Genomic DNA, 26,956 nt, shown 5'->3' with positions numbered 1-26,956 from the left:
AAATTAGACTGTACAGAAAAATTTATTCTTCCCTAATAATTTTCTTGGATAGCTGGACTCAAGAGAATAAATCTTGTGACAGGTATTTAGCTATAGAAAATTAATATTTAATTCCAGTGATTTATATTTTGAGGTTTCTTTATAAATGTTACTCAACATACCATAATTAAGTATGATTTATATTAAAATAATTTTAGAGTTCATAGAAGCCAGAAATACATTTGTTTATGTTAATCATTTGTTAAATACCTGATAAATACTCTGAACTGACCAGCTTGTTTGGGTTTGTAAAGACACAGTCCTTTACTTCAAGGAACTTCTGGTGACAGATAAGGAAAAACACTTGAGTTGAGAAATATCATAAGAGAAATTCTGATAGTACTATAGGATTTTAGATAGGCATTTTGTGCTAAGATAATCGGTGGTAATTTAATCAATAAGGTGAAATAGGATCTCCTTCATGAAGGATCAGAAAAGCTTTCCTTTTACAGAGTTTATGATCTCAGCGTTGAGCTAAAGATCTGCAAATGCCTTAGGATCTTTTAAGATTGAATTTGTGCTTGTATGTTCTCCACTTCCATGTGACAGGGCCTAAAATAGAACAGCTGCTCCTGTCACTGAATGTTCAGAGAGAGATGGGATTTTCTTAAGCTCTAATTGGTTTGGATAAGTTCAGATTTCCACATTGTAATGTCAGTGAGAATGTTAGGTTGAGGTAACAGAATAAGCAGAGAGCCCTTACCAAATAATCATTTATTTTTGATGACTGAACACATAAGAGAATAAAGTTTTCACAATTCTATTCCTGAAATGTAATTTAGTCACTCAATGCTTATTTGTACAACCTACCTAAATGTTCTTCAGGGATGGAATACTATACAACAGCGATTATCAAAGTGTTGTCCAGAGATCCTAGGGAATCCCCAGGACTCAAGGGGTGTAAACAGTCAAAGTTATTTCTATAATAATAGTAAGACAGTAATTGTTTTCAGTCTTATTCTCTCATGAATGTACAGTGGACTTTTCCAAAATCTACACAGCATGTGATCAAACAGATTGGATGCAGAAACAGAAAATTTCCTATTAAGCCACACAGTAAAAAGATGTGCAGAAATGCAAATCAGTGCTTCTCTTCTTATGAAATATTTTTGTTTAGGAAAATAATAGTTGTTTTTCATTAAAAAATGTTTTTTGCCCTACATTTAGTGAACTTTAAAATTGCATCGTTATTAAATGTTTTCATTTGTAGTATGGCTTGTTGTTATTTTTAGTCCCTAAGAGTTTTGCAACTCCATGGACTGTATCCCACCAAGCTCCTCTGTCTATGGGAGTTCCCAGGCTAGAATACTAGAGCTGTTTGCAATTTCCTTTTCCAGGCTATCTTCCAGACCCACAGATTGAGCCCTCATCTCTTGCATTGGCAGGCGGATTCTTTACCGCTGAGCCAACAGCATACCACCCTTATAGTATGCTAAGTATCAGTAAACATAAACTCATGAAAAGAAAAGCCCTTTGGGGTCCTCAGTAATTTTTTAAGAGTATGAAGAGGTCCTGAGACCAAAAAGGTTGAGAATGAATGCTATCTATTTTAGATGTAGAAGAGGCAGGGAAAAGTTTGTGTGCTGATTTGAAAAGGAGCCAGTAATATGATTGCATACACTTTGTGATACGATATTTTCTAGAAAATCCCTCAAATCTTCATGTAAGTGATCTGACTGCAGAAATTAAGCAACAGGATGTGTCTGTGAAAGAAATTCATGAAGGAATTGGGCTGTAGATACAAAAGAAAGATGAAAATTCCTGTGTTTAGTTTTTAGTTCTCAACATTAGTTGAACCTGTGGAGTTTTATAAATTAGGCTGATAGTCTGGCTGCACTCCATTGCTACTGAACCAGAATCTGCAGAAGTAGGATCTGGGTATTTTTGAAGTTCTGTACGTCCCTCTAACACATGACTAGTGTTCAACTGCTGCTCTGGTGAAGCTTAAAATGTGGAAGGATCTTCACAGAGGTAGTAGTTGAAGTAATGAGATTGAAGGTGACTTTCTAAAGGGGCTAAATGAATGAAAACTGAGAAAAGACTATTGCACGAAACATGACAATGAAAGGGTGAAAAATAGAACTGTTGCTAAAACTGAGATAGAGCTAGTGAAGTTTGTTCAAAGGTAGAAAAGGAAGAAGAAAGGGATGATCTAGGCTTGTTAGAAGGTAATGGAGAAGCCGTTGATAAATAACAGATTGTAGAAAGAAAGGGTGATGAAAATGGGAACAGTGACTATAATAGCCAGAAAGCACCTAGGAATAGAATTTCCTTTTATTTGTGTGTTTTTTTAAATTTTATTGAAGTATAGTTGTTTTACATTATTATGTTAATTTCTTCTGTACAGGAAAGTGACTCAGTGATATATATATATATATATATATATATAATTTTTCATATTCTTTTCTATTATGGTTTATCCCAGGATATTGAATATAGTTCCCTGTGCTATATAGTAGTGTACCTTGTTGTTTATCCATCCTATATGTACTAGTTTGTATCTGCTAATCCCAAATTCCCAATCCTTCCTTCTCCACCTCTTTTTATTCTTGTTAATGAGATTTTTTTAATGAGTATTTCTCATCTAAGCCTCAAACTTTGGTATAATAATGGATTCCTGCTCTCTTTAAACTTCCTCTTTGTTCTGCTAATTCACTCATTCTTTTGGAATACATTCAGATTTCCCTGTTCCTCTCCCAGTCCCTTATTATGTTATGTTTTAGTGCAGTAGCATCCAGAATGGTTTCACTGTCTTCTCTCTTCCATTCAGTGTAAGATACTGGTTCAAGACTGATATAATCTAATCATGAATTCCATGACCCCCTCAATTCCTGTTCAAATATAGTCTTTATCCCCACTTAGAGCCCTCTTATTTGTGCCTACCACCTCATTCACTTCTTATCCTTTTCTCTAGATTCTTAGTACACTGTGCTTGCCTATGTCTTTGTATTGTACTTGTCACTGTTTGCCTTATTCCTTATTCACATCGTTTGTGTTTCATAGCTAGCTCGGTTCAGTTCAGTTCAGTTGCTCAGTCGTGTCCGACTCTTTGTGACTCCATGAATCGCAGCACGCCAGGCCTCCCTGTCCATCACCAACTCCTGGAGTTCACTCAGACTCACGTCCATTGAGTCAGTGATGCCATCTAGCCATCTCATCCTCTGTCGTCCCCTTCTCCTCCTGCCCCCAATCCCTCCCAGCATCAGAGTCTTTTTCAATGAGTCAACTCTTCGCGTGAGGTGGCCAAGGTACTGGAGTTTCAGCTTTAACATCATTCCCTCCAAAGAACACCCAGGGCTGATCTCCTTCAGAATGGACTGGTTGGATCTCCTTGCAGTCCAAGGGACTCTCAAGAGTCTTCTACAACACCACAATTCAAAAGCATCAATTCTTCGGCGCTCAGCTTTCTTCACAGTCCAACTCTCACGTCCATACATAACCACAGGAAAAACCATAGCCTTGACTAGATGGACCTTGGTTGGCAAAGAAATGTCTCTGCTTTTCAATATGCTATCTAGGTTGGCTGCAGTCACCATCTGCAGTGATTTTGGAGCCCCCAAAAATAAAGTCTGACACTGTTTCCACTGTTGCCCCATATATTTCCCATGAAGTGATGGGACCAGATGCCATGATCTTCGTTTTCTGAATGTTGAGCTTTAAGGCAACTTTTTCACTCTCCTCTTTCACTTTTATCAAGAGGCTTTTTAGTTCCTCTTCACTTTCTGCCTGCCTTTTCTGTCATAGCTGTTTTTTTTCTCTTTGGAAATGTACCAGATTATATTCTGCCTTTTGTTATTCTTTAATTGGAAAAGTGTTCAATTTTTCGAGCCACAGAAACTTGCACTTAGATCTTGGCTCTGCCATTTTCAAACTATGACCTCTGGGTAGTCACTATTCTTTGCCTCATTTTACTTGCAAAATTGAGATGTTAGCATCAGCTTCATCAAGTTCTCATTTAAAGTACTCAGAACAGTGCCTAGCACAGTAATAGATCCTTCATTATTTAATACAAATAAAAATAGCAAGTTGTTACAGATTTAGTTTGAACTAGAGACTTCCCCAACATGCTTGATTTTCATTTGGTTGCAATTCTAGAAGGAAATCACACATAGAGTAGCAACAATTTGATCTTAATATTTTAAAAAGTTGTATCTCTATTGCTTTTTTGATGATTATAAAAGTAATAAGATCGTTACTTTCAGTCCTAAGGCAGAGCACCCAAAAAAGGAACAAATCTACATGAATTCCCTACCATACGGAGTTGCCATGCAGATAGAATTCACGGGGAAGTCAGCTGTAGGGATGAGGGGGCTGTAACTTACTGGAGGATGAGCAGGGTCAGAATTAGAGTGATACCTAGGACTAGATCTAGATAGATACCTTGGACCTAAAATTTAAGGTGTCATTCATTCTCAAATTTTGTGCCTTAGGCGCCTCTCTTACCTCACCTAGTCTTAGCTTGAGGGGAAGGGATAATGATTGCCACTGACTGTCCTGTGCCACAGAAACAAACCTTAAGTTGCACACTAGAGCTTGAAAGAAAAGCTGCTAGAGTCCCTGCAGCGCCCTCTGCTGACAAAGCCTAATATTAAGCCAACTGGTAAGAGACATGTTCCAGTAACAGAAGTAGGGCAGTAAAGGCAATAAATTCATAAATGGTTCAACCATCATAACAGGTTTTCCTAACTGCCTTGTTGAATTCTGGTCTCAAAATTGGTATACCCCAAAAAAGCATTATGGAATTAGATATTTGAGAATGACATATATACATGATTATGACTTAAGAGATTCATCACACACATTAGTCCTGAGAAATCTATAGTAAACTATTTTAAGTTTAGTTTGACTGTGAAGCAAGTTGTTAGACCTGTTACCACATTGAAGGTGTATATTATTACGCAGGATTCCATTCTAAAGACATTCCCCCACAAATTAGAATTAAGAATAGCCAATATCACAATTGTTACTTAGCATAGTCCTCTGGAATTTCTGGCCATTGCATTAAGAAGTAAAAGAATTCGAGGTGTAATTATTGGAAGGAAGAAGATAGTATTATTTGTGAGTAATATGATTGTCACTCAGAAATCCCAAGAAAATAATTTGAAAAACTATTAGAACTAATAAGTGAATTCAGTGAGATAGCTCATTAGAAGCTATTCATTGAAACCTCAGTAGCTTTCTGTAATCCCAGGAATGACAATACGAAAATTATTAATAGAGATCTTCTTTGAGATTAATAACATATGAAATACCTGTAATAAATTTAATTAGAACTGTACAGGACCTATAGGGGAGAAAGCTTGAAACTTTACTATGCCAATTTAGTGACCAAAGAAGAATGAGTGGAAAGACAGCACATTCCTGAATATTGTAAAGATATCAATCCTTGAAAAATTAGTTACAAATTTAAAGTAATTCTTATATCGGAGCATCAAAGAAAATTAGACCTTGATCCTGAAAGACTGATTATGAACATGGCAGTTTGGGAATGAAAGATTTAAAAAAAAAAAAAAACATGGAAAGTGTTCATTATTGCTAGTAAACTACCAAATGTGATGAGATTTTTTTTTTATTTCAAACATAAAGTGATAAAGATTAAAAAGAATAATAGTCAATGTAGTCAATGATGTGGAAAAATGGGCACCCTTATGTTCCTGGAAATATACATAAATATAGTCATTCTGGAGGAGATTTTTCACGAAAATAATCAAAATCCTTAAGAATTTGCTTTACTCTTCGATACAGCATTTTGACCTTTGGAAATTTATATATTGAAGAAATGATCATGGAGTGTTTAAAAATGTGTTATCTATTAGTGTTATTGTAATCTTATTTATGGTAGAGTAATTCTAGAAGTAACTGAAATGGTTTAGTGTGAATATTAAAGACATTAGAATTAAGGATGGCCAATATCACAGTTGTTACCTAGTGTAATTCACAATATTCACAATACAGTGTTAACATAGACTACAAAGTAGTATTTTGGGTGTGAAATATGCTTGCTGGAAGATTGACTTGGCCTGCTTTCTGGGCCCACGATACTACAAAATTGTCTTTTGTGTTGCTTAAAAACAGTTGAATCTAAAAGTGTTAACTTGAAATATATGTGTATAAGTAAAATACTAGAAAAATGTAAAATGTTCATAGTTGTTATCTCTAAGTGGTGACCTAATAATGGTGACTTTATATTGTTATTTATACTTTATATATTTTTAAGATTTCTGCAGTTGAACATGTTTACTATTTCATAATTAGAAAATGAGTGTTTAAATAGATAAGATATATAATGGAAGAGTGAAGTCAGTAATGTCATGTGCTGCAGAGATTAAAATACTCACTGGAGTTTATTGCAGAGTTTAGCAAAAGCAGTTGGAATAGAGTAAGACTGAAAACAAAGAACCCAGATTGCAGCATAGTAAGTAAACAGGAGATAGTGATTCCACTCTAAATCAGTGCCACCAAACAAGTAAAGTGTGAGGCACCTGTTAATAATGTATTTTATTTAACCCAGTACATGAGATATTTTAATAATGTATGATTAATATGAAATTATTAATGAAATATATTTTCTTTTGTTACATCTCAATTCAAATTAGTCATATTTCAAGTACTCAATAAGCATATGTGGATAGCAGCTGCACAGGGAAAGTTGAGACTGTTCTCTTTGTTGAGAGTAATTCTGAAGAGAAGATAGCTAGGAGGAAATGTGAGAATCCTCTAGTCCTTTGCAGTCCATTACCAGCAGCAGAACCCTTTTCAGTGCAGCTTATAAAATATAATAAAAGAAGTATTATATAATAATAAATGAAAAACTTTCATGTTCTCCACCCTGCTTAAGAAATACAGTATCCTGTGACCTGTGTGCCATTCAGTTGATTCTGAGATTGTTTTTTCCTCTTCTCCTACAGGTTTTGGTAAGAATAGTCTGAGCCGTAGAGGAAGAGTGATGCCTGGGAAGAGACGTCCTTATGGAGTTATCACTGGCCTTGCAGCTAGGAAAGCAACTGGAATTCGAAAAGGAATTAGTCCTATGAATCGACCGCCTCTAAGTGACAAGGTAGGATGATAGTTAATCCTGAATCAGAAACTCTGGGACAAATGAATCTGTATTCAAAACAGGACACGACTGAAGTGACTTAGCAGCAGCAGCAGTTGGGGCTTATATAAAAAATTTAATAATTATATAAAAATTTAATAAAATTTCACAGACGTAGAAAACAAACTTTCAGTTACCAAAGGGAATGGGGGGAGGAGGGATGAATTAGTATGGGATTAACAGATACGAGCTACTATACATAAAATGGATAAGCAACAAAGATTTACTGTATATCACAGGAAACTATATTCAGTATCTTATAATAAAAAGTAATCTGAAAATATATATATATTTACAACTAAATTATTTTTCTGTACACCTGAAACTAATGCAATATGTAAATCAACTGTATTTCAACTAAGGAAAAAAAAAACTTTTATTTGTACTAATATTTTTGTGAATGAGCTTGAGAGAACATTTTATTTGAATATTTTGCTTTTTTAATGTAGTACTTTGGGGCTTATATTGGAGGAGGCAATGGCACCCTACTCCAGTACTCTTGCCTGGAGCCTGGAAGGCTGCAGTCCATGGGGTCGCTGAGGGTCGGACACAACTGAGCGACTTCACTTTCAGTTTTCACTGTCACGCATTGGAGAAGGAAATGGCAACCCACTCCAGTGTTCTTGCCTGGAGAATCCCAAGGACGGGGGAGCCTGGTGGGCTGCCGTCTATGGGGTTGCACAGAGTCGGACACGACTGAAGTGACTTAGCAGCAGCAGCAGTTGGGGCTTATATAAAAAATTTAATAATTAAATAAAAATGATTGTCATTCATGAAGAATACCTAAACTTTCACATTATCAAATATAAACTTTTTTTTATAGGTTCTTGACTTTCCTTGTGCACGTGCCCCCGTGTGTGTGTACAGTTTTTAACAGATGTGTGGCGGCAGTTTTTAATAGGTTATTGATGTATAATTTTATACTATAAAATTAATTTAAGTGTACAGTTCAGTGAATTTTAGAAAATTTAGGGTTGAACAATCATTACAATAATTAATTTTAGAAAAACATTTCTGTCACTCTAAAGAGAAATCTCATGTCCATTCACAGTCATACCCCATCATATGCCCCCAAGCAAACACTAATCTACTTGCTGTAAATATATTATAAATTTGCCTTTCCCACACATTTCATATACAGGCATACCTTGTTTTATTACACTTCACTTTATTATGCTTCACAGATACTGCGGTTTTTACAAATTGAAGATTTGTGGCAACTCTGCATTGAGCAAGTCAGTTGGTGCCTTATTTTCAACAGCCTTTGCTCGGTTTCTGTCTCTGTGTCACATTTTGGTGATTCTCACAATATTTTAAACTCTTTCATCATTGTATTTGTTATGGTGATCCGTAATCTTTGATGGTACTATTGAAAAAAGATCAAAACTCACAGAAGATGAAGATGATGGTTAGCATTTTTTTAGCATAAAGTATTTTTAAAGTAAGGTATGTACATTCTTTTTTTAGGCATAATACTGTGGCACACTTAAAGACTACATTATAGTGTAAATATAATTTTTATATGTACTGGGAAACCAAAAATTCTTGTGACTAAGTTTTTTGTGGTATTTATTTTACTGCAGTGGTCTGGAACAAAATCCCCAGTAACTCCAAGGTATCCCTATAAATGGAATCATACAGTAGTATGTGGGCTGGCAGTTAGCTGTATACTTTTGAGGTTTATCATGTTGTAGCAAGTCTCAGTACTTTATCTCTTTTTATTATTGAATAATATTCCATCATATGGATATTCTATATTTTGTTTATCCATTCACCAGTTGATGGACAACATTTTCATTGTTTTCATTATTTTGGGTATTGTAAATAATGTTGCTTACATCCCTGTAAGTATGTAGGGACATAGGTTTTCATTTCTCTTGGGTGGATAACTGTTTGCTCTAGTTTATATTTTTAATTAGAGTTATATTTATTTACCCACTGTAAATTAACTACTTTTCAAATCTTAATTGACTTTTTATTTACATCTCAATGGAGTAAATTTCGAATTGGCTAAATAAAGCATTACTTAAAATAGTTTCACACATGGTTTTTCTTTAATTTCTTATGTTTAGTAAGTCTGAGCCACCAAGGAATTTAATGTTCTACTCTTCGATTTTTTAACCTGTTTGGTTTCTCTGATTATGAAAGTAATGCATATTTTAATTTAAAAATTCAGGACATGAATCATTTCTTAAAATATCTTAAGAATGTATTCTGGTTAACCACAACTCTCTTTACACCTTAACTTTTCAGTTCTGCTATCACCAACAGCTATCTCTAAAACTTTATCACAGAACTTGCTCCAGTAGAAATTTTAGATTACAACATGTGGTATAGTCTTTTGAGTTGTTTAAAAATAGTAAAAATTGAAAGTGTTAAATCATAGAATACTTACAAGCTCTATAAATTATAGAATAATGTACTGAATGGTAAGATGTTTTTATTCAAAGACTGAATGATTTTAGAAAAGGTGTGGTTTGAAATTTTCTGTTTCTTAACCTTTCTCTCAACCTGAATGTAGATTAATATCTGAATAGGAATGACTATAGTACTTGTGAAGCAGATCATTTTCTAGCAATTTACAAAATACCCAAATACTTTAATATACTTAGAAATTTTATACCTTAAAAAAAATTCCTGACCGTAATTAGACATTTTGTTACTTTATCTCTTCCTTTCCACAGTTTATATGAAATAGTAAGATTTTATTTCAATAAAAATGTACATTTTCTTACAGATTAAGTGAATTACTAAGTGGGATGTGCTCTAACTAGCAAATGACTGTGCTATGAGGGGAATGAACATCTCTAAGAATGAATTTTTTTCTTTTGTTTAGAGAAAGCTTAGAGTATCTGCCAAGTGAAAGTTCTTAAGGAATTTTTCGACTGGAATTTACTACCTTGTCAGTGTCAGTTCTATAACATTTTTCTTTTAGATTCACAATTTCCTAAAACTGAGGGTATGCTATGTTTTGTAGAACTTTTAACTGGACTGTAATAGTACTAAACTATTTAGTACTTCTGTAAACTTAAAAAAATAACTGCATAATTAGTAGTTATTTTCTGCTAATGGGTAGTTTTGATCATTTGTCTGATTTTGATAGTTTATAAATACCTTATCTTCATACTGTGGAATTCAACAGTAAAATAGGAATAAATGTTAATGTGCAAGACAGTGTGGATACATCTCAAAACATCATGCTGAGCAGAAGAATTCAAACACAAGATACTGTGTACTATGATCCTGTTTCTTTGAAGTTGTATAAAAGGCTGAACTAACTATAGTGACAGATCAGTCATTGCCTGGTGTTAGAGTCATGTGAGGGAAGGAAATTGCAGGGGGCATAAGGAAACATTTAAGGTTAAGGGTACTGCTTTATATCTTGGTTATGAAGTGATTACATGACTACATGTAGTTACCCAAATTCATCAAACTGTACACTTAAAATTTTATTACTTTAATATGTAAGTAATAAAATACTACTTTAATAGAACAACATTCAAATAGACTACCTTAATTTCTTTCCCTCAAGGAATAATTTTTTATATCAGAATTCTTTAGAGAAAACTTACTGCTAGATATTCTTTGTAAACACTTTTGTACACATATACAAACCTTAGATTCATGAACACAAATTCCCAATACATTATTGGACTGTTGACACTTCTTGACCATGTATTCATCATTTAATTCATGTTGACTGAATGAATACTCAGTATGTCCTAGATGCAAGGGATTCTGTATTAAAATCCCTGTCCTCATGGAGAACTCAAATAAATATTAAATAATTTATCACACAGATAACTAAATGATTATAATATGGCAGGTATTTTGAAGGAAAATGACATGTGACAGTAATATTATAGAAGGAACTTTTACACTTACCTATTAAATGGTCTTTGGTGTTTTTATTAAAGACAAAATAGTAAGCTCAGAATGGGCTATCTATCATTAGTCTGATTTCATAGCATTTCTTATGTATGGTTGATATTCTTTATTCCTGCTTTTACATTTACTTCTTTTCTAAATATTCATGAAAATGAAGATTATTATAATTTTTGTGTTTTTTAATCTGTATCTTTGGGATACTTCTCATATTTTTAAAATACAAGGGAATCTAGATTAAGTTAAAGATACAGTTCATATTGTCAAAGACTTTTTAAAAGCCTTCATGGAAAATATGGAAGCCTGAATTAGGCTTTAATGATGGACTGAATTTATGTGGAGAGAGAAAAAATGGACATTTCATGTGCTAATATTCTATGACATTGAGTTTTTTTAATTTCTATTTTTCTACTCAGGTTTCTTTGCTACCACAACCTCCCTTTTTTCCTTCTCACACGTTTGTTTTGGAAATTAGCTCTTTTTTTAAAAACTATTTGTATTGATATATAGTTGATTTATAATATATTAATTTCAGGTGTAGCAAGTGATTCAGATATATGTTTTCAGATTATTTTTCATTATAGGTTATTATAAGATATTGACTATAATTCCTTGTGCCATACAGTAGATCCATGTTTCTTATCTTTTTTATATATTGTAGTGTGTATATATTAATCCCAAACTCTTCATTTATCTCTCTTCCCCTTACTTGCTATCCATTTGATAACCATAAGTTTGTTTTCTATGTCTGTGAGCCCATTTCTGTTTTATAAATAAGTTCATATATATCATTTTTTTATATTCCACATATAAATGATACCATATATTTGTCTTTCTCTGATTTACATCACATAATATGTTTTAAATCTTTCAAAGATTCTAAATTGTTGATTTTATTTAGCATGGAATGCAGTATTTGTATTTGGCCTATGTCCACCTTTAAACCTACATTCCACACCATTATCTTCACCCCCTCCTCTCTACCATAAACATACCTCGACATTCCAAGAATCTAAAGTCATAGTTTCCTCTTTCATATCTCTTTCTCTTTGTGCATATGCAAATCTCTCTCTGTGTTATAATGTTATTACTGTACTTCACATATCCTCCTATTGCATAACTTACCACAGTATATTATAATTACCCATTAATATGCATCTGTCTCTTAGACTAGATTACTTGAAGATGAGGACTATACTTAGATATCTTTGTATATCTGACTAATATTATACCTCTCCCATTATAGATACCTGATAGATATTTGTTGAATGCCCTCAAGAGACAGAGCTGCTCTAAACATTTTGTAACTTGTCAAATTCTTTATATAATGGAATTCTCAACTTGAGTTTAAGCTGTGCCCACTGCAGGAATTCAGTCTTTAGTTGTTAAGATAGATTTCAGAGAAACCTATTTGCAAGGGGTCTAAGAGCCTCTTGTGAAACAGCTCAAGTTATGCCTCTGCTGAGTCTGAGTCATGTCCGGAAATTAACCAGTCTTTTTAAACTTGGTGGATGCCCTGACAAGTGACTATTTGCAGGGGTCCTGGGAGGGAGCAAATTAAAAGGAAGACTGACTCTAAATGCTGGAGGGAAAGAGTGATTGTGAGCACACTGTAATGCACTTTGTTCCCACAAAAGTCTTTAGACATCTCATAGAAACAAATAGACACCAAACAAAGCTTAAAACACAAATTCAGTAAAAACACTAGAATCATAGAAGCACAAGCCACACTGCTCAGGACCCTCTAAGAGAGCAAAAGACAAAGGAGAGATAACATATCTGTTCTACCTCTCCTCTGACCTAAAGGTTAACTTTAGTCCAGTTAAGGTCAAGGAAACCATCAGGGATTGCTTGGCTAGCACAATGGTGCTGCACCTGCATCAGAAATTTGGCTCTCTTACACCTTCACTTGATATCAAAATCATATTTATATGAAAGATTCCCAAATTTTCATTTCAGGCTCTCTTGATTCTTCTCTTGAGTTCCAAAGCCATGTTTCCTCATCACCGTGTATCCCTCAGAGTATCTCAAACTGAACATAACCAAAATAGAAAAAATTCCTTCTTCTGTTTGAATTCTTGTTTTGTTGCAAGTATTTTAAGTATAATGTGGTTATCTTTTTGGTCACTTAGACTGGAAATATTCAAGTTGTTTTAGCTTCTTTGCCTCTCTAATCTGTACATCTAAGTAGTGGTCAGTCCCTGTCCATTCTGCTTCAGAAATGTTTATACATAGTAGGTTATAGAGCATGAAGCAATCTAATTAACATAGTTTCTTGCTTTCTAAAAGAATATAGAACGATATTTTCCAGCATTAAAAAGGAAGGCAAACCTTCTGAGACAAAATGAAGTGCAGAGAAAACCAGTTGCAGCTCTCAAGAGACCTAACCAGTTAAATAGAAAGTAAGTACTCAAATATAAGACAGTATTATGTTATCCTTCATAAATAAAGGTGAACTTCTTATACTGAGAGTTCAAAGCAATGAATTTGCAGTGATGTTGTAGTTGTCTGGTCATTTTCGAGACAGATACTTGGTATGTCTGTTTGAACGCTCAGTATGGAAGCATTTAGTTACAGCTTCCTTATTTCTTAGAACCAGTGTTATTGATGAATTTAACTAATTATAGACTTCTTAAGAAAAATATCACTCTGTTTCTTTGTTTCTCTTCACATATAGAAAAAAACTGCAAAAGATGATTGTTTTGGTAAAAACACCTCAGCCAGTATTATTCACAATTTTGAAAGCTGAATTTGTTACATAGTCTCAGTGGCTCTTAACAGAATAGTGTATGTTATTTGTGGGAAAAGCAAACCTGAAAGGATTTTTCATGAATACTTCTTAAGCTTAAATTAGTTATTTGTCTATGTCCAGTCTTAGTTGTAGCATGCAAGATCACTCATTGATTGTGGTTTGTGGGCTTCTCTCTAGTTGTGGCATGTGGGTTCGGTAGTTGTGGTGTACAGGCTTAGTTACCGTGGAGTATGTGGATCTTAGTTCCTTGATCAGGGATTGAACCTGTGTCTCCTGCATTGAAAGGTGGATTCTCAACCGCTGGACCACCAGGGAAGTCCCTAGCTGAAATTATTTTGATATTAAATTAAAAAGGGTATGTCCTGTGATTCCACTCCTGCGAGGTCCCCAGAGCAGTCAGATTCACAGAGACAGGCAGCGGAGGAGTGGGGGCCGGGGGCTGGGCAGAGGTGGACAGTGAGTTGGAAGGGGAACAGGTTTAGTCTGTGAAGGTGAATGTTTCTGGAAATGGTGGTGGTGGTGGTGGTATGACCACGTGAATGCACTGAATGCCACCTAACTGGCCGAAGCGGTAAACTTTACATGTATTTTACCAATTAAGGATATTTAAAATGTTAAAAAGACAGTTGTTTAAAATGTGACCTACTATTATGGTACCTCTGCCTTACTGACTATGCCAAAGCCTTTGACTGTGTGGATCACAACAAACTGTGGAAAGTTCTTAAATAGATGGGAATACCGCACCACGTGACCTGCCTCCTGAGAAATCTATATGCAGGTCAAGAAGCAACAGTTAGAACTGGACATGGAATGGCAAACTGGTTCCAAATCAGGGAAGGAGTACGTCAAGGCTGTGTATTATCACCCTGTTTATTTAATTTATATGCTGAATACATCATGCAGAATCCCAGGCTGGATGAAGCACAAGCTGGAATCAAGATTGCTGGGAGAAATATCAATAACCTCAGATATGCAGATGAAACCACCTTTATGGCAGAAAGTGAAGAAGAACTAAAAAGCCTCTTGATGAAAGTGCAAAGAGAGTGAAAAAGTTGGCTTAAAACTCAACATTCAGAAAACTAAGATCATGGCATCTGGTCTCGTCACTTCATGGCAAGTAGATGAGGAAACAATGGAAACAGTGACAGACTTTATTTTTGGGGGCTCCAAAATCATTGCAGATGGTGACTGCAGCCATGAAATTAAAAGATGCTTGCTCCTTGGAAGAAAAGCTATGACCAACCTAGACAGCGAATTAAAAAACGAGAGACATTGCTTTGCCAACAAAGTTCCATCTAGTCAAAGCTATGGTTTTTCCAGTAGTCACGTATGGATGTGAGAGTTGGACTATAAAGAAAGCTGAGTGAAGAAGAATTGATGCTTTTGAACTGTGGTGTTGGAGAAGACTCTTGAGAGTCCCTTGAAAAGCAAAGAGATCCAACCAGTCCATCCTACAGGAAATCAGTCCTGAATGTTCATTGGAAGAACTGATGCTGAGGCTGAAACTCCAGTACTTTGGCCGCCTGATAGGAAGAACTGATTCATTTGAAAAGACCCAATGTTGGGAAGGATCGAAGGCAGGAGGAGAAGGGATCGACAGAGGATGAGATGGTTGGATGGCATCACCGACTTGATGGACATGATTTTGAGTAAACTCTGGGAGTTGGTGATGGACAGGGAAGCCTGGTGTGCTGCAGTCGATGGGGTCGCAAAGAGTTAGACATGACTGAGCGACTGAACTGAACTGATTATGGTAGTCTGTTCTCTGTAAGGATAAAGTAGAAGTTGACAAGCTGTGAAGTTTTATTATTTCAGTTTCAAATACCATTTATTCATCTCTTATAAAAGATAATTCAAAGCCAAAAAAAAAAAACCCTGAAATGAAGTTTTTGTATATGTGGAATGGCTATAATTGTAACTTTACTCCACTGTCATCTCTTTGTTTTGAGAATCAATTGGGAGTACTTATTTTTGGAAAACAGGAACTTCTCAAGAATTTGTCAATTACCTGAGCCATAAATGAGTCCTTGTTAATTGAGATGGCTAGGGAAATTATGCATTTGAGCCTCTATAAGGTTGGAGGTAAGATGAGGTGATATGTTAAACATTTATTTATAGAAATAAGCAGATAAGTATGAAAATTTGTCTTTTACCAACTTTCTGTAGAAATTAGAAATTGGTGACAGTAAAGTCAAACATAATTAAGGTTACAATATTCTATGCAGGAGAGAGTATACAGTGGAACAGTATGAGTTTTTGTGTGATTTATATTAATGTAATATGTATTAAGAGTGAAGGAGAGCAGTGTATATGAGTGAAGGAGAGAGATTTGGAGAATATGTTATATTTCAATATTTTCTCTTATTCTTGTTTTTTAGCAGTTTGACAGTGAACTACCTAGGTGTGATTTTCTTTGTACTAATTCTGTTAGACAGTGGAATATTTGTAAGATAAATTAGTTCCAGAATTAACCAGATTGTTATATGATATCTGTAAATCAGATCTCAATAGCTTCATGTAATAAGAACATAATTGAATCTTTGTGTTTAGTATACCTCAGTATTTTAGCCTATGAATTTAACTATTTTTCCTTATTTTTTCAAGATGTTTCAGAGTTGTTAAGTGGCCGACTTTTCATGGTACATGTGTTTTTTTTGTTGTTGCAGAAATAACATTCCAAATAATTTTACCAGGAGTGGAAATAAATTAAGTCATCAGAAAGACACTCGTCAGGCAACTTTTCTTTTCAGAAGAGGCCTGAAGGTATAAAAAACCCTTGACAGTGTTTTCTTTTTACACAAAGGATCCTGACCATCCATCCACCTTTAGTAGTCATCAATTATAGACATGACCCATGATCAAGGTAGGGTTTGGGTTTAGAATATGGAGAACATGACATTAGATTGATTTTTTTCCCCTCTTTTCTCTTTTGTTGTCATCAATGGCAGTATCCTATAAGAATTTAACATGTAATTTAGGAATAATTTTGTTTTTATTACTTATTCTGATACAGGAACCCTAAGAAAGAGGTGTTGTCAGAATAGGCACATGCTCCTCTCCTGCATTCAAACCCACCACACAGGGTTATAAAGTTACAGGGCAGGATAGCTCTTTGGATTCAAATCCTCTGCTTTCTGTGGGATCTACTGCTTTTTTTTTCCCCTTCAGGTTCAGGCCCAGTTGAACTCAGAACAACTGCTAGACGATGTAGTAGCAAAGAGAACTCGTCAGTAAGTTTCAATTTGTTTTTCAAGATGTCATTTCAAAACTCCCAGAATAGTAGTGACCTAAATTACTTTGTGCCGCAGTTTAAAAGAAATTAAATGAGACCCAGAGTGAATTAACCATTGAGCCTGAAATAAGTAAATCCTGTTTTGTTTTTGTTGATTTTCCCCCCCCAAAATTTGGCATTTTCATATGTCAGTGTTACACGTTTTAGCAGCAAATGCATTACTCTGTAGTTTTTTTTTCTGTTTATTCCATTTTAATGAAATAGCTCTTTATTTTTTTATAATTGCTTTATACAAATGAACCAGTTCAGGGAATAAGTAGAAGAAAATCAGTAGAGCTTTTAGAATATTTATAAATTTTTAAAAACAATACAGTGTTTTCTTCTTATATTGCTTTTTTCCTCCTTACTCTGTGAAGATATTTTAAGCATATGTTTTTTGTCTCTTAGAATTGCACTGCAAGTGTAAGTTGTAACATTCCATCAGTATGACCAGAGTTTAAAACTAAATCATTTAAAATTATGGCTACTTCTTAGAAAACAAAGCATATATCACATGATCATGGTTCAGATATGATACCTTCTAGAATGGTCATTATTTTGAGCAGTTGGAGTATAAGAATGGCAACTATTTGAACTTCATGCTGATAGTATTCTTTTGCACTGGAGTTTGAGGATCAACATATAGAACAAAGCACAAGATACTTGATCTGGTAACAATGTAATGTAAATGTCAGATTTTGACCTATATAAATATAAAAGTAAAGCTGATAGAAAGTGGGTGAAGAGGTGGAGGGAAGGAACTAGAAATACTATTATCCTTTCTTACAAAGTGGGTAGGGGAAAATGTCAAGAGATACTGCTGGAGAAAGAAATTCAAATGTATTTATAAAATTAATAAAAGTAAAATAGTGATACAGCCATCAAAATGTTTCAAAGTAGGAAGAGAAACTAGATAGTGTGATGAGCTGAATCCTACGATAGCAAGATATTATTACCTAAGTATCTTGTTTAGTGAACTGGATTTAACTAACAAGCAGAAAATCAGGAAGTTAAAAGTGCTGCCTCTGGGGAGCAGGAAGGGAGAACAGTGGAGTAAAGGATTGTTGCTTTTTATTAGAAGCTTTGCTGAATTATTTGATTTTTTTATGTGCATATATCTGTTACATGGAAAAATATTTATAAATTAAAGCATCCAGTTCTTATAACCAATATGCTGATTAATTATGTTGGGGCTCAGGTATCTATAATTTCTGAAAACTTAGAAAAAGTAATGGCTACGTTAAAATGTATGTTTTATGTAGAACACACAGTAGGATTTATAAACTTTCATTTTAATGAAATTTTTGGTTTTTTGAAACTAGATGGCGAACTTCCACCACAAATGGAGGAATTTTGACTGTATCCATTGATAATCCAGGAGCGGTGCAGTGCCCAGTGTAAGTCTTTTTTTTCTTTTTGGAAAAAATTATAATCTCTCAGTATGTAAGAGTATAGAAAAATATTTGGCTCTGCTCAAGAGTGTGATGTCCAAGTTAGGATAAACTGAGACAAGGAAACAATACAAAGTGGAAATTAATATAAAGTTAAAAGTAGAGACTTCCTTGGTGGTTCAGTGGTTAGGACTCAGTACTTTGAGTGCTGTGGCCCAGATTCAATCCCTGATTGGACAAGGCACTAGGATTCCACAAGCCACACAGCATGGCCGAAGCAAATAAGCAGACAAACAAGCCAAAAACAACTGAAAAAGTTACATGTTTTGGACTTCATTACATACACATCAGCCTTTTTTTAAAAGACTTCATAGTATATTCTTTTATTTTTGTTGTTTAGTCACTAATTCATGTCTGTGACCCTATGAACTATAGCCTCCAGGCTTCTCTGTCCATGGAATTTCCCAGGCAGGAATACTGGAGTGGGTTGCTATTTCCTTCTCCATGGGATCTTCTTGACCCAGGGATCAAACCCAAGTCTCCGGCATCGGCAGGCGGATTCTTTACTACTGAGCCACCAGGGAAGCCCATTCTTTAATTTAAATGACCTTAATTAACTTCATTCACCATTCCATTATATTTATTGCATTATAAACTTTCTAGGTTGAAGCTGGAAGTGATATTGCCTGGGGTAGGGGGTGAGCTGAACCCTGATTTCACAGGCAAGATGTGAGATTGTAGCACTCTCACGGTCAAAATTACAGTCAAAATTCCTCCATTTGTGTTGGAGATTGGGCTGGAGGTAAAGGATCCATTTCAAGAAAGTTCTAAAACCATATTATCAAATTCAACCTGATAATTGGAACCTCATTGGATCCTCACTAGACCGCACTGTAACTCTCACTCTTAAATTTTTCCCATCAAAAAGTATCAGGAATGAAAATCTACGTTGTGTACTTAGAACTGAAAGAAAGTCCTGTATCAGCCAGTGGTCTAGCAGATTAGCTAATTTCTTGGAACTTCATGCAGATGTACTCAAGCTGACACAACAGAGGAAAATGTATGTGTTGATGTGTGTGACCCATTAGTAGGTTATGAAATCAGTTATGTGAATTGTGATGAACATATTTTAAAAATAATAAATTTTTAAAAAAATTCCTAGGTTTACAGAGTTTTTGTTTTACCTATACATCCATTTTAATAATTGAGATGAAAACATCAGATGAGTCTGTTAAGATTTTAGAGGTTGCTTTATTTTAGTTGAAGGTTAAGACTTGGAAATGACCAGTTATTCCAAATTGTTGAAAAGTTTGTAGTTTTACTTACAGAGGTATTCTGTGAGCAATTTATAAATTTTAGTCTCTAGATTAGTCTGTCAAGAACCAAGTATTTTTTTTTTAATTTAGCAAGGTTGCAGGATACAAGATTAATACCTGTTTCTATATACTAATAATGAAATATCAGAAAGAGAACATAAAAAAGAAAACTGATTTAAAATTGTATTTACAAAATGCCTAGGAATAAACTTAACCAAGGAGGTGAAGGACTTGTGTGTTGAAAACTGCAAGTCATTGATGAAGGAAATTTTAGATGATTCAAAGAAACGAAAAGATAATCCCATGCTCTTGGATTGGGAGAATTAATATCATTAAAATGACCATATTACTGAGTTATCTGTAGAGTTAACGCAATCCCTATCAAAATACCCAGGACATTTTTGACAGAACTAGAGAAGATAAAATTTACATGGAACCCCAGGTGACCCCCAAATTACCAAAGCAATTCCGGAAAAAAAAACGAAGGTGGGAGGTCACACCCTGACATAAATCATAGCAGTATTTTCTTGGATCAGTCTCCAAAGGCAAAAGAAATAAGAACACAAATAAACAAATGGGACCTAATTAAACTTTAAAGCTTTTACATAGCCAAGGAAACCATCAACAAAATCAGAAAGCCTACAGAATGCAAGAAAGTATTTGCAAATGATGCAACCAACAATGGGTTAAAATCCAAAATATACAAACAGCTTATACAAGTCAATATGAAAACAGTTCAGTCCAAAGGTGGGAAGAAGACCTGAACAGACATTTTTACAAAGAAGACATACAAATGGCTAGCAGGCACATGAAAGGATGCTTAGCACCACTAATTGTTAAAGAAATGTAAATCAGAACCCCAATGAGGTATCACTTCACCTGTCAGAATAGCTCTCATCAAAAAGTCTACAAATAATAAATGTCAGAGAGGATATGGAGAAAAGGGAACCCATGTACACTGTTGGTGAGAATGTAAATTGGTTCATCCACTGTGGAAAACAGTATAGAGGTTTCTTAACACATAGAACTACCAATTCCACTCCTGGGTATATATCTAGAAAAAAATGAAAACACTAAATCAATAAGATATGTGCACCCCAGTGTTTTTCATAACAGCACTGTTTACAGTAGTCAAGACATGGAAGCAACCTAAGTATACATCAAGAGATGAATGGATAATTAAGATGTGGCATATATATATATATATATGCACATATATATATGTATATATACAATGGAATGTTACTCAGCTATAAAAAGAATAAAATATTGCTATTTGCAGCAACGTGGATGGACCGAAAGAATGTTATACTTAGTTAAATAAGTCAGAGAAAGACAAATACTATATATTACTTATATATGGAATCTAAAAAATAATACAAATGAATGTATATAGAAAGCAGAAACAGACTTGCAGACATAGAAAACAAACTTGTGGTTACATAGAGGGGAGAGAAGGCAGAAGGAAAAAAATCAGGTGTATGGAATTAACAGATAGAAATTACTATATATAAAATAGATAAGCAACAAGGATTTACTGTATAGCATAGGGAATTAGACCCATTACATATAACAACCTATAATGAAATATCTACAAAAATACTGAATCTCTATGCTGTATACCTGAAACACACAATATTATAAATTATACTTCAAAAAATAAAAAGAACTGGTTTGGCGGGGTTATTGAGAATGTAAATAAAGTAGCCTTCATACAGTTTAACATGTGTACAAGTCAAGATATCTTATGAACCAAGTGGTTTATTTCTCTACTTTTGATTAACTGGTTGTAATTTTTTTCTAATAGAACTCAGAAACCACGATTAACTCGTACTGCTGTGCCCTCATTCTTGACAAAACGGGATCAATCTGATGTAAAGAAAGTTCCTAAAGGTGTCCCCCTACAATTTGACATAAACAGTGTTGGAAAACAGGTAAATTTCCCCCCCTGTATTTCTCTGGGCCATTGACTGAAAATATTTTAATTAACAAAACTCATGTTGTATAATGAATTACATAGGATGTCCTAACTATGCTGAACCCTAGAAAACTACTGGTCTGTCTGTTTTCTGTCTCTGGATTTGCTTATTTCGGACATTTCATGTGAATGGGATCATACAATGTGTGAACCTTTTTTCACTTAGCATAATTTTTTCATGGTTTATCCATTGTGTATATCAATATTTTATTTCTTTTTATTCCTAAATAACATTCCACCATATGGATATATACTGTATTTTATTTGTCAGTTGATGGACATTTGTATTGTTTCCATTCTTTGGCTATTGTGAATAATGCTCCTCTGAACATTCATGTACATACGCTCACACAAAAACCTGTACATTCATGGTTTTGTATGAATATATTTTATTTCTCCTTGGTAAATACCTAAGAATGGAATTGCTAGATCATATTATGATTCTGGGTTTAACTTTTGGGGAAGTACCAAATTGTTTTCCAGAGAAGTAGCTGTGGTACCATTCCTTCCAGCATGTAAGAGAGTTCTGAGTTTTTCCATGGCCTTACCAGCATTTGTTATTATCTGTCATTTGATTTTCGACATTCTGATGCATGCCAAGTGGTGTATCTCACCATGGTTTTGGCAGTTTTTGTATTAACCTTGTAATCTTGTTAAAATACACTTTCTGCTTTTAATAATTTTATAGATTACTTAGGATTTTCTTTGTACGCAATCATGTCATTTGAATTTCTTCCCAGTCTCTAAATCTTTTTGTTTTCTTCATTATGATGGCTAGGACATTCAGTGCTATGTTGAGAGCATGTTTGCTTGCTTTGTCTCCAGACTTGAGAAGGCATTGTTTTTCACCATTAAGTTTGATGTTAGCAGTAGGCTGTTTTTATCAGATTGAGGAAGTTCCCTTCTATTTGTAATTTGCTGAGAATTTTTATTATGAATGAGTGTTAACATTTTAAAATGTCAACTGTGGAGTGAAGATAAAATTTTCCGTATGACAGAAATTTGACCAAATTTATTTTGCTTATTTTATTTTGTCAGTTGTTACTTTCAGCCTGGTATTTCCATCTCTTTAAGAATTTTCTAAGTTACTTGTGATCCACACAAAGGCTTTAGTATAGTCAATGAAGCAGAAGTAGATGTTTTTCTGGAATTCCCTGTTTTTTTCTATGATCCAGTGGATGTTGGCAGTTTGATCTCTGGTTCCTCTGCCTTTTCAAATCCAGCTTGAACATCTGGAGGTTCTTGATTCATATACTATGGAAGCCTAGCTTGAAGGATTTTGAGCATTCCTTTTTTGCTAGCACGTGAGATGAGCGTAGTTGTACGGTAGTTTGAACATTCTTTGGCATTGCCCTTTTAGGGATTCTGACTCTAGGTTTCAATTCTAGAGCTGCAAGTAGACAACTGATTTCCCTAAACTTCACTGAATTCACCTATTTCATATGGGTGTTTCCCTCACACACACATACATATATGAATGTTAGGTATTGTTACTGTGAATTACCATTATGATCACATTATTGTACCAAAGCAAATGTGGCTTACAGTCAAGTTGTTAATTTTTGTTTTGTTTTGTTTTCTCTAGACTGGGATGACTTTGAATGAGCGATTTGGGATCCTGAAGGAACAAAGAGCCACTCTCACTTTCAACAAAGGAGGAAGCCGCTTTGTAACCGTGGGATAGATCCCATGTCAAAGGAACTTTTCAGTGATGACTCTTAAAAATTTAATTGCTTGAAGAGCTCATCACAGAAATTCAAGAAACTTTATTTCAAAATATTCACAAGGTTAAATAACTCTTATTTTTATTTTTGAAGTTTTTTTTAAACATGTATAAATACTGCCCTGAAAGAATAACAGGGAATATACCTATATGTTCTTAAAGATTTCATGGTTGGCCCAGACAGAACAATTCTCTATTTGACTTTTTTGATTCCTCATGCAGCAGAAAGAATGTGGAAAGATAGAAATTGATTATTTTATGATAGTGGTATTTAGGATCCCATCACCTTTGCCCATTTTTTACACCTTCCCATTGTAAATCTTGATCTTCAAGATTTGAAATAGGTCCCTTTGTTGCTGTCACTTATACTTTAATAGTGTTGGTGTAATAAGTGCAGTTGACTTTTCTTCATTAGGGATATAAAAAATTATTAGAATTTCAGTTTGGGAGTTTAAGATTTATGGGGATATCTGGAACTTTGTTCATTTTTCAAATAACATTAGGTTAATCCTCCAGAGTTGTAAATCTTTAATGTTGAACTTTCTTAAAATAAGAAATGTGACTCCGGGCATTAGCTTCTGTTTAAAATGTTGGTGTTTAAAGGCTGTAAATGGGTGTTTACAGAGTTATCTGATAGAGCCTAATTGGAGGAAAGTGCAGAGTAAAAATCTGGTAATTTGTGTGGAGAGAAAGTAGCAGGTGGAAGATGGTAACTGAGATGAAGACTTTAAAACCTAGGTCATAGGTATACTGTTTGGATTTAGTGTAGTTTTGAGTCTAGTGTACACAAAGTGTTCTTCAGATGATATTTAGAATAATTATAATTAAAATGGATTGAGTTCCGTAGATATTTTGATAGGAAAATTAGCCATAAAGTCCTGGACTTCTTATTTGGAAAAGTTAAATTTTAAGTTTACTAAGTTGAACAGTATACATACAGCTCTTAAAAAAATGTAGATGTCACAAGATAAAAAGTACAAAATTATAATAGAGTTAACATTATTATGACCTTGTTCTGTACCTTTGCTTCTGATTTCTTGTGTAAAGTTCAGGCATTTGTGGTGAGAAAAGGATTGCCCCTCCTCATACTCTGGAGGGTTAGGAGGAGTTAATTTGTTGTGCCAAGCTAGTGCTGGAAGTCCTCAGATGGTTGTAAATTTTAAGTTATGATATAATACCAAAATGCAGCAAAATATTAAAACTGCAGGTTACGAGTTTGGTCATTTTGAAGCTTAACTTTTTGATTTGCTGTAATGTTAAAACCTCTAAGTAGGTGTTAGTTTTCCCTTCAGTGTGTTATTTGTGTTGATTTTCCCTGTTAAAACACAAAACATTGTTATGGCTCCTGCCTGCGTTGCAGGGTATACTAGACTTCATTGTTGTTTCTCATGGTCCTTTGGTTACTTGGTTATGCTAGCCACGGAAAGCTATCAATAACAGTTTCATGCTTATACCAAAGAATTAAATCTGATCCTTAATATCTGGTATTTTGCTTGTAAGTCTACGGATAAGGGATTATTGGAAGCCAGTCATACAATTTGAAAGTAAACTCCAGTCTCTCTGTAGGCCAAGGACTCATTGCAAAACATTTTTGCAAGTATGAATACTTAGATTTGATTCATGAACAATACATTTTAGACTGGTTTAGAATTATTGATAACTTATTTTAAAACAAAGGAAAAGCAACTGAGCACGAGTTTGCTGTCTTTAGAGCAGTTTGTGAAAATATGGTATAAAGATGTTTTCATTTTCTTGTTCTTTTAAATATTATTGTACAGAGCTATTATTAATGCCTTCTTTTTAAATCTTAAAAAATCCTTCCAAATATTGATATTAAGTGCATCAAACAAAATGTCTTTGGTATATTAAACTTTTGCTCTTCATGCATCTGTAATTTCATTTTCTTTTTAAATATAAAATCTTGCCTTTGTTACAGCCAGATTACAATTCTTGAGTGCTAACATGTTGTATAAAAACAAAGGAATATGCTCTTTTGGAGGAAATTTTTCCTTTCTTAGAATGTGGTTGTAGTCATCCTTCTTCAGTTATTAAAAGTTTTTTTTTTTAAACAAGATGCAACTTAAATTTCCCTTTGCATCAAGGTGTGTAAAAAACATTGATGCAGTGCATCACAAAATGAACGTTTGTATTTAATGAGGAGATGCTTTACACTGTACTTTTTGGTGTTTTTTGGAAAAGTTACCTTTAGATCTGAAGCTGTTCATTTTTAACAAATAAAATATTACAGGTCTCTCATGATTTATTCTTAGCTAAAAAGATTGAGTTGTGGTTTTTAGATTGTTCTGTGTTACAGAGAACTTTGTAGTGACTATAACATTTAGGATTTGAAAAGCTGCCTAACAATTAAATTGGTAAATCAGTTTAGACTCATATTGACATCCCACTAACTATCTTTTGACCGCTTCATTTATAGCTCCAACAAGAAGTAGTCAGGGGGAGTTAGAACTTAGAAAATCAAATTTTCTTAGAATGCAATATATTAGACTGAATGAACATTTAGAGATCATCAGGTTTTGTTTTTTTTTTTTTTTAAATCTTGGTTCAGTGATCCTCAGCTTTTCAAGACTAACGTGTGATCCAGTCACTTTTTAAGCTTAGATCTTTAATTCTCCATGAATGGAACACCCACAGAAAGTAGTGGAATGATGTGTGGCTTGTCAGATATCTAAGAAATGGTAATACCATGCTTTAGCATTTGTAACATGGTAAGTAAATACACTCTGCCAGTGATAATTATGAGATTTCATCACTTTTCATTCCAGTTAGGTAGACCTATTAGAAAAGGCCAGTGTTCCTAGTCAAACATTATGTATTTTTTTCTAATAGGTATAAACTTCACCACAATTTCAATTATAAGTAAATCATATAATACTACAAGTATGAAGAAACTTTGAATTTATTGCCCAATGGTTTTTTGTTATAATAGATATATCATATTTTGCTGTCAATAGCTTTGTAATTCACAGTGTAACATAAACAGTTTTGGGGTACCTTTTGTTTTGATTTCTGTTACTCTAAGGAGGTAAGAGTGAGAAGAAATAGCAGACAGAGAATGAATACACTGCAGAGAATGAATACCACACATTCTAAATGCAGGCAACATTAGGGCAGAAAATGATTTCTTTCATTTCTGTTCACTAAACCTTTGAAGTCTCATCAGAATTATATGATTATTTGTTTTATGCCACTGTTAAAAAAAAAGGAAGCATGAGATTTAAGCTTTCCTTAAGTTAAAAGCAAGTTATTTTTGCATAGATCAGTTTGGAGTTAACCCTGTAAAAATGACACCAATAAACTCCAAGCATTTACAACAAGAGTTTTGGACTACTGTGAACCGTTAAGAGGGATTTTCCATGTGGCTCAGATGGTAAAGTGCCTACCCGCAATGTGGGAGACCCGGGTTCGATCCCTGGGTCGAGAAGATCCCCTGGAGAAGGAAATGGCAACCCACTCCAGTACTCTTGCCTGGAAAATTCCATGGACG

The 26,956-nt window shown here is 34.3% G+C and overlaps 1 protein-coding gene across 1 annotated transcript in view; it reads left to right on the top strand.

The window, feature by feature from the left end:
* The window catches only part of FYTTD1 (forty-two-three domain containing 1), a 31,503-nt gene extending 5,801 nt beyond the window's left edge, over nt 1-25,702 (top strand). Inside the window, exons 3-9 of the mRNA XM_069556524.1 lie at nt 6,948-7,096; nt 13,310-13,422; nt 16,439-16,535; nt 16,941-17,002; nt 18,366-18,440; nt 21,558-21,684; nt 23,314-25,702. Coding sequence (XP_069412625.1) covers nt 6,948-7,096; nt 13,310-13,422; nt 16,439-16,535; nt 16,941-17,002; nt 18,366-18,440; nt 21,558-21,684; nt 23,314-23,412 — 722 coding nt within the window. The 3' untranslated portion in view covers nt 23,413-25,702. The remainder of the gene's footprint in view (nt 1-6,947; nt 7,097-13,309; nt 13,423-16,438; nt 16,536-16,940; nt 17,003-18,365; nt 18,441-21,557; nt 21,685-23,313) is intronic.
* The last annotated feature ends 1,254 nt before the right edge of the window (nt 25,703-26,956 follow it).

Source organism: Ovis canadensis, chromosome 1 (genome assembly GCF_042477335.2).
Source record: "Ovis canadensis isolate MfBH-ARS-UI-01 breed Bighorn chromosome 1, ARS-UI_OviCan_v2, whole genome shotgun sequence".
NCBI lineage: Eukaryota > Metazoa > Chordata > Mammalia > Artiodactyla > Bovidae > Ovis > Ovis canadensis.
Note: the sequence above shows the minus strand (reverse complement) of the source record. Positions and strands in the feature narration are given on the sequence as shown.